This window comes from Aptenodytes forsteri, unplaced genomic scaffold (assembly GCF_000699145.1).
Source record: "Aptenodytes forsteri isolate BGI_AS27 unplaced genomic scaffold, ASM69914v1 Scaffold273, whole genome shotgun sequence".
Classification (NCBI taxonomy): Eukaryota; Metazoa; Chordata; class Aves; order Sphenisciformes; family Spheniscidae; genus Aptenodytes; species Aptenodytes forsteri.
In genome coordinates this window covers 2,761,125-2,769,709 of record NW_008795041.1, presented here as the reverse complement: position 1 = coordinate 2,769,709, position 8,585 = coordinate 2,761,125, and the positions used below count along the sequence as shown (strand labels likewise).

The 8,585-nt window shown below is 38.3% G+C and overlaps 1 protein-coding gene across 2 annotated transcripts in view; it reads left to right on the top strand.

Moving 5' to 3' along the window:
- Nucleotides 1-5,702: 5,702 nt before the first annotated feature.
- RPS6KA3 (ribosomal protein S6 kinase A3) overlaps nt 5,703-8,585 on the top strand; it is an 82,589-nt gene continuing 79,706 nt past the window's right edge. For both annotated transcript variants that reach the window (XM_009276894.2, XM_009276893.2), the window contains exon 1: nt 5,703-5,783. In XM_009276894.2, the coding sequence (XP_009275169.1) occupies nt 5,718-5,783 (66 nt within the window). In that variant the 5' untranslated portion in view covers nt 5,703-5,717. The remainder of the gene's footprint in view (nt 5,784-8,585) is intronic.

Sequence of the window (8,585 nt, the reverse complement as noted above, 5' to 3'; positions counted from 1 at the left end):
GTCTGGTTACTGTCACGGCGAGTTTCCCTTCCCGGGGCGGCCCCGCCGCCTCCGCAAGCGCGGCCCGGGGAGGGGGGGCAGGAGGGCCGGGGCCTGCCCTCACCTTGCCCGGTGCCCTCGCCTTGCCGCTGCTCCCCCTGCGGCGGCTAAGGGCCGTCCCCGCCCGGTTGCCGCTGCCCCCTTATCTAAGCAGGATGGGGTTGTCTCTGCAGTTTCGCAAGCGTTTGGGAAACCGCAGGGTCGTTTCGCATGGGTAAAGCTTTGTGTTTGGCGGCGTTTATGGGAACGTCCCTGAGATGCAGCGCAGTGTGGTTTGCTGCTGTTGGTAGCGGGGAGTTCGTGTTGTGCTCCTGTCCTTGTTAGGCAGGACGCGTGTCAGCTTTCCTAGGCTGAGATAATGAGAATGGCTGGAAATTAGATTCACTTCTATCGGAGGCCATAGATGCCTTCAGTTATTTTCATGTTTTCCTACAGTGTACTACTGTGTTGGTTTGGATCTATGTAAACACTACACCTACAGTCAGTTGTGCTTGCTCCGTGATTCCCTAGTAGCCCACAATGCATGTGCTAGTTTGCAACCAGACTCCCATCTGAAAAGAAATAGCTTCCTCTGACAGTGCAGCTTCTACCTGAATCTGCCTCAGCTGATAGGCAGCCAGGCTGCTTCAAGTGATGCTGATTTGAAAGGTATGGACTCAAGCCAGCTCACAACAATTAGTCGCAAGGTTAGGACTTAGTCCTTAGTGCGCGGAGCAAAGAGAGAGAGACCAATGTAAAGTTTCTGCAGCATCAGAAGTATTTGTCCTTTTGATGTTTGTCTTGTCTTCCTTCTGTTTAAAGTGACTGTATCTCTGGGAGTCAGAAGAATCTGCAGTTCTCATCTGACAGGCAGATCTGTCTTTTAAATTCTTGCCAGTCACTGTAGTTACTTTTAAATTCTTGCCAGTTATTCACTGACTTCTGAAGGTGATCTTTCCAGTTATTCACTGACTTCTGAAGTGGTGATCTTTTTTTTTTTTTTTTTTTTAATGGGGAGTAACTGCAAGAGTATTGTGATGCTTGGGGGTGGGGGAAAAGGTGGTAGGGGAGACGTTTGTGCAAGACCACTTAGACTAATGATTTAGAGAAAAGATATTAACTGTTACTTTAGTCTTCCATGCTCACTGCACGTAGTCTATGTAACTTCAGTAGTGGTGTATATGCTGGAAAGGCAGCAAAATAGATTACATTATTTGAAATGTGTGCATGTGCATGATTAATTATACCTTGTTACTTGTTTTAGTGTATTTCAGGCATGATTTGGTTTTAAGCTGCTGTCGTAAGCTTCTTGAAACAAGTGTATTTTACCTCTTCCTAAAAAAAATAGTTAAACACTTACATTGACATGAGTCTACAGCAGTTTATCACCAACAACTTTTCTAGGACTGCTAACAAAACATGAAACAGCAATGAACTGACAGGTTTGCATTCTAAGGCCATAGTCTAGAATAAACACTCGGTTCTTGAAAAGACCAGATTGCACCGGTAAAAAGCTTCTCATATGACCCTCAGAAGGAAAAAGGTAGACTTAGAAAGGTTACTTACCTGAAATGAGTCTTTAAGAAAAGATGTTTTAGTGAAAGTAGATAAGTTTAAGTCAAATACGTGTACAAATTACCTAAATATGTAACTTACATTTTCAGTTTGCATGAGTTATCTGTAGCATAGCAATACCCTAATTACAGACCCTATCCTGCAAGAGTATTCTTGGACAAAAATATTTTTTACATTCACCTGGAAACTCACTGTGATTTCAGTCATAGTTTGATAGTAATAATGTCTTTAGCTGTAATACTGAGTGAGGTAAAGAGTTTCCACTAACCTCTCAGATCTGCTGACACAGTTCTTGTAACACTGTTATCCACATGGAATTACAAATTTTTGAGCTGTAGAACTCAGCTCAGACACTTCCCTTGTCTTAACAACTCTGTGAGTTTTTATACTGTATTAAGTTTTTTATTTGTTTCCCAGTGCAGTCCTGTATTTGGTTTTATACTGGTACCACCGAGGAGGTGATTTGCTGTGATGTGTGAGCAAATTTAGTAGGAGGAATAGACTACCTTTAACTAGCATTACTTTGAAAGACAGTATAGTTAACCATCAACAGCTGCTGTAACTTAGATGTACAGGACAGCAGATCTGTAGAACGTGGTCCTTCTTAAGAAATAATGCAAACAATTTTTTCTAGATAAAATACGGATTTACAGTTTTCAGAGATCAGTTGCAGGACTTCTGTTTCTACGTGTACAAATAGGTCAGTGATCCACATTGCACCTCTGACAGCTTTTTCAATGTGTAAAGTTGTTAGACAAATTATGTTAAAAATAGTGTATATAGTATAATGTGTGTTTTTGTTTTTAAAGTTTCATGTTTTAAATCACAACACCTTTAAAGCCTGTGGAATGATGCTGTGTTTTATTGACTCAGGGTCTACTCAAGATTTATCACAAGCATAGGTGTGTGTTTCACGGTGAGAATGTGCCTGTTATTTCAAGTCATCTGCTTTCAAGCAAATTAAGTATTGATGATTTGAGTTTGTATTTGAATGCCTGAGTAACTAGCCTGATCCTCTGATCTGTACACCCAGCTATGCATATTAATGTCGACTGGAGGAGAATGAATACAGTTATAGCAGCCAAATTTTGGACACCAGTACGTTGAAAGAGCTGGCCATCATAAGGAGATGCTGTTTGCTAGACTTTCTGGGAAGCATTTGTGCCATCTACCTTTAGGAGTTTTAATTTAGGTGTTCTAAATTGGCTGTGGAGAAAGTTCAGGTTTTTTCTGCTGCTCTTGACAGGGGATTTATGATCACCTATTTAGGTGTCTAAATAGATGGTATGAATCCCCTTTCACAGAATTCCTTGTTTTATCTTCTCTATCCAGAATTATTTGAACCTTGCACGAGACAAGGGGTGCTAGCATTTAATGGTCATGCTGATGCTTTAAAGAATCTGGTATAATGTAATTTTTGCTTTGTAATTCCATTCTGATGTCAATGTGACATTCTCTATGTCAATGTATGCTTCTTGCGTGGAATCTGAAATTTATCAGATGGCCACCTGTAGCCATGAGGCTGTGGTTGTCTCTTTACATTCTTTACAAGTCTGTGTAATCAGTGTTGTACTTATGTTCCACAGGAACAAAGGCTATATTTACAGTCATTTCTGGTATAGCCAACACAGGTAAACAATTCAAAGCCAACGTGGAATCGCCTAAATGGGCTGATCTACATGGATTTTGAAGACTCTTTGTCATCTCTCCATTATAGGCAGAATTCTCTGCAGCACTCAGCTATCGCTTCTCATACATACCCGCTGTCAGTACAGTGCATTCTGAAGTCTGGGATTTTTGCAGATTTGTGGAGTGACATTTTCTTACACTGGGTTAAAAGTGGCAACTGGCAATTTAATTCTCATCTAAATAAATAGTATACCCTGTATGCCACAAACTACTGTGATAGAGAGACAGATAACAGATGTTATATATATGTAAATACTGTCTTGAGAAACATATCATCTGCATGAAAGATGTTTAGATGTGTGAGTGTTTTTCTTCAGCTTTTTCAGATCCTTAATGGTACAATTTTACCTGCTCTGTTTTTTAGTTAACACATTCCTGCTACGTGACATAGTACTGATGTCCTGCTGTCAGTTGGGTGGGGTAGGAGGGGGCAGGTCCTGTACTCTGCTGAATTCAGTACCTTCATGCAGTATTGTGTGCGCTCCGCAGCTCTTGGTTTCCTCGTAGAAGGTGTTGAGTTTGACTTCTTGAATCGTTCTGTTAGGGGTTTTTTTTTGACATTGGCAGTTCTTAGCTTGTAATTGTTTTGTTCATTATAGCATACGTGATATTTCTCACCACAGCTGGGACATCTAACACAAAGTAGATGTAAGCAGACTGACATGTTTAAAGGCCTGTCTGTTGTCTTTGAATTGATTGTGATCTGTCACAGTAACTGTAGTTGTTTGTCAGTTGAAATGCTCAACTTAGATTCACAATGATACATAGACTAAGGTGGGTGTTTAATTATTTCTGCACATCAAAAATACTAGCTTTGAGTTGATTGATCTTGGCAGATCTATCAACTTTAAGAACTCATTCAAGACTGGTTTTGGGGTTGTGGGTTTTTTTGTAGGTTTTGGTTTGGTTTTGGAGGTTTTCTGTTTGTTTTGTGTTGTTTTGGGTTTTTTTTCCCCCCAAATATAATTCATAGCAGTATTCCAATAATGAAACTTTGAAGCAGTTTTCAGGCAAGAGTAAAACCTTGTAATTGTTTTTTCAATCTTGATGACTGTCAAGAGGGGAATAATTTAATGAGTAAACTGGGTAAGTTAGAATCTCTTCAGGGAATTTTTAAGTTTAGACGAACTGAAGTGGTTGATTACTGCAAGTATTGTGCTATATGCTTGCAAACATGATACTGTGCTACTTATTCTCTCCTTATTCTCTGAAATAAGATTAAATGCCTCACCCATTGGAATTGGGGGGGGGGGACACGGAATCCTGTGTAACAGATGGGAAAATGAGGCTCAACAGCTTAGTGACTCCATCTAGCATAATTCATGGGGCCTGTTCTAGAGCTAGATGAACTCTGATTTCCAGGGACCTACTCCAGTGGCTCAACCACAAAGTTACTGCTAGCTCATTCTTATCAGTAACAGTTACCATATGTTCCCTTTGATGGAAGGAACCCCCTGTGGTATGCTTAATGCTCCACTTAACTCTTTTTAGAGGAAATGTACTGCTTTTTTTTTTTTTGAGTGAAGCAATTCAATTGTGTAAAAAGTAGCACGTGTCTTCTAAATACATTATTATTGTCTAGGTCTGTTTTCTGACACAATTTCTAAGGTTCCATTTAATTTAATTAAATTAATTAATTAAATTTCCATTTAACATTTAATTTCAAGCGTTAATTTATTGGAACATGCTTAAATATATACAGAAGATGTGAAGAAATGGTATTTTGTTGTGATTTTAAATGTCCAGCAAAACATAGCTTTGAAAAAGAAAATCTTCTTTGTCCTGCAGGCTCAAAAGGTGGTGGTTTCAGGATGTAATCAGACCATGATGAATATTATTTGTATTATTCTTTACATAACATAATTGCCAAAATTAGTTACTGTTATAACTTAGACTTGCATGTTAAACAATTTTTTTCACTTAACGGGGAGTCTTTCTCTTCCTGTCTTCCAGCAGTTGACATTTGTTGTATAGTCACCTTGGAAATCCTGAATTTTAGGAAATAGTGAAGTTGCTCCATAGCTTAGTCTCTCTTCTTAGTAGAATTTATTAAAATAGCTAAATGACAAAATGAGCATAAATGAGTAATGCTTTAGTTGACTTCAACATTAAATTTCAACCTTTGTCATTTATCATGCAAAGAGATTCTAAGAAACCAACTCATGTCTGAAAACCAGTGTCTGTGTTGGAAGGAATTGCAGCACGCAGCCTTGCTGTGCCCGTTGGCTGCCCCCAACGCATGGGGGAAGGACCTGGCACGTACTCCCGTGTGTGTGCCGCAGTCCCCTTTGGAAGGAGCACAGGCAGGCACAGGGCATTTCGGTGGGCCTGGGACTGCAGGAGGCAGTGAAGGTGAAGCATACCTGCCTTCTCATGCAAATACAGTCTTGGCAATAAGATTTATATGCTATCAGGTGCTAGTCACTCTTGGGATAATGTGTGTGAGCAGAGAAGGAATTTCTTTTATTTTCATATGTACAGCAATGGTTGGATATATTGAAGTAAGTGATTTCTGCATGTATATTTCTTCTTCTGGAGCAGATGAACAGAGAAGAGGTGGTGTGTTTTTTGGTTGGCAGTTTTTTCTTTTTTTTTTTTTACTAAGGCTGCTGAATTGGTGTGTTAAGTATAATAATTTACCGCCCATATAGGTAGGGAACTAAATGAAAATTTCACTTTCCTGGTGGGTGTGTTTTGTTTTGTTTTTCTGAACAAATGAACATTCATGGTTTGGAGCTTGGTTTAGCTACAGAAAGTGGTTGGCCTGGACAAAGATTTTATGATACTATATGCCTGGCATCTTGGATAATGCAGTGGCACTTGTCTGACTTCAAGCTGAGTTAATTCAGAGAATTAAACTCACTGAGAGCTGCAAACTTTTCTTTAGTTTCCTTTCTGACCTGACTTGGCACAGAGCTGGACAAATGCCTGTGCCAAGGAAAGTATTGCAGTGGAGGAAAGGGCACTGCTTTTCTGTATTGTTAAACTATACTCTTGAGTCATATTAGATAAGAAGGTGGTAGTGTAAAGTAGATAGGATACTTGGGCAACTTTAACTATGTGATTTCGTAAACCCTAACTTAAGGAAGTTTGGCTTTCTACCTAAATGATCTGCATGTTAATGGCTTATATCTGAGGTTGATTGTCTACAGAGAGGCAAGTTTCAATGTCCTGCTGTTTCTTTTAATACTCAGCAAAGGAAGAAGTCCGTCACCTTAGTCAATAAAGTTTAGAATAAATTATGTGGAATTAATGGAACTTGAAGTAACAAAGTTTTATATAAACGAAATACTTGCAGTAATAAAAATAAAGGCTCATATCTTCAGGGTTTTGTTTGATTTTTTTCCCCAAAAAATTTAAGGACTTTTTAATATTTGCGTGTACTATTTTGAACATAGTATATGCAAAATGTATTGAATATATGCTATGAGAGAACAGCTAAAGATGTCTAAGATGATAGCTCACTTCTGCTACTTACGTACAATAAGTTTTAATCAGGTCAGGATTTAGGTAAGTGCTTTGGGTCTGTGTGGCTTCACAGCTCAGGAGTTAGGGCACAAGTCATTAATTCAGATCCTATTAAAGCCTTGGATTTTAGTTAAGCACTGGAATAGATTGTGAAAACTCCATTACTGAAGATTTAAGATGGGGTTAGACATAAACGTCTTGTGAGCGACATTGTAGGAATAGCTGATCATGCCTTGGTGCACTGAGATAGATTGGATGACCTCTCAAGGTCCTCTCAGTCTATTTTCAACTATTTTTCTGCGGACCTATGAATTTTTTCTCAGGGTAGCTCATTGCTGCTTAGAATAGCAAGTTTGAGCGTGTACAGTTTGAAAAGCTTTTGCTGAATGTAGTTCCATACAGCACCTTGCGTTGCTAATAGCAAATTTGTTACGAATGTTTCAGTGAGAATACCGCATTCTGTGCTGCTTTGAAACAAGCCAAGAGCATCGTTACAGCTGTACTCAGTTCAAGGATGGCATGGTTCTTGAGCTTTATCTGTCAGTTCAGAGTCCCTTGAAAGCATCAGTGTTAGTGCTCAGATCTATATATGGCCAGTGTTTAAACTAGGAATTACCTGGGAGAAACTTCAGACTTATCCAGGTAATTTATTTAAATTATAATTCCAAAGTTAAGTTAAATCATTGCCTATGTTACTCATTGGCGTGTTAAAACTTCTAGATAATGATTTTTAAGTGATTCAGATGCCTATGTTACTCATTGGCGTGTTAAAACTTCTAGATAATGATTTTTAAGTGGTGTGATTCAGACGTCTTATCTTGTCTGCTTATTTGTGTACTCAAAACATCATCCTGCACTGATATACAGTTCGTAATTCTTGATTTGTCCAATTGTTAAGTCTAAGAATATAACTCTTTTTTATTATATTTTAATTAGGGGGTATGGTTCTGCTAAAAGGCACCAATTACACGGAAAAGACAATAGTTATATAATATAAGGAACTCTGTTAATAGTGTAAAGACTGGTTACTAACTCATATGCTCAAGCCCAATATTAATAATTAGGAGATGTTGAGGTTAATGGCGGAAGAATTATACCAAAAGCTATAACTGGTATCAATTTCATAAGGGGTTTTAAAATAACTGACAAACATAGTCGGGTAAAAAAGTTAAAATATTTGGCAGAGAGGCTACTTAAACATCCCAAAATAGTCTAGCAATAGTCTAAACACAAAGCAGAGATGTTTTGGGGGAGGAAGAAGATATGTGGTGGTGTCTAATATTGAAGAAGTTTTACGGACAAGCTTATGTCCTTCAGAAAAAAATTCTATTAAAACTGTAGGAAAGAACATAAAGTTCAGCAAGGTAAGTCCAAATTAGCAGAACTTTGTTTGTAAACAGAATGTGAGAATGGAGATACTAAACTAAATCTAAAAACTTCAAGTGTATACTATCTGTAATATTAGTGATGAAACTAACAGGAAAAATAGGAAAAAATGAGTACTACAGGAAACATAATGATTTGTCCAGTTAATATTTCAATTAATATGGTTTAGATACCTGTAAAAAACCTGTGTGATGGGAATGATGAATACCTGACGTTATTATTAAGATATTCTGCACCAAATTGGTAAGTTCAAATTGCTGTTATGGGTGCTAGATGGTGTATTTTACATACAAGATTACCCATGTGGGTCCAGTGCTAATCAGAAGGATAGATGGGAATAGCATTAGGTTTATTGTGCAGGTGCCCAAGATAGTACAATTTTGCCAGGCTTCTGAGATGAGTTGGATCTGTTGCAGTAAGTGTTGGAACCATAACTTTAAAAAAAAAAA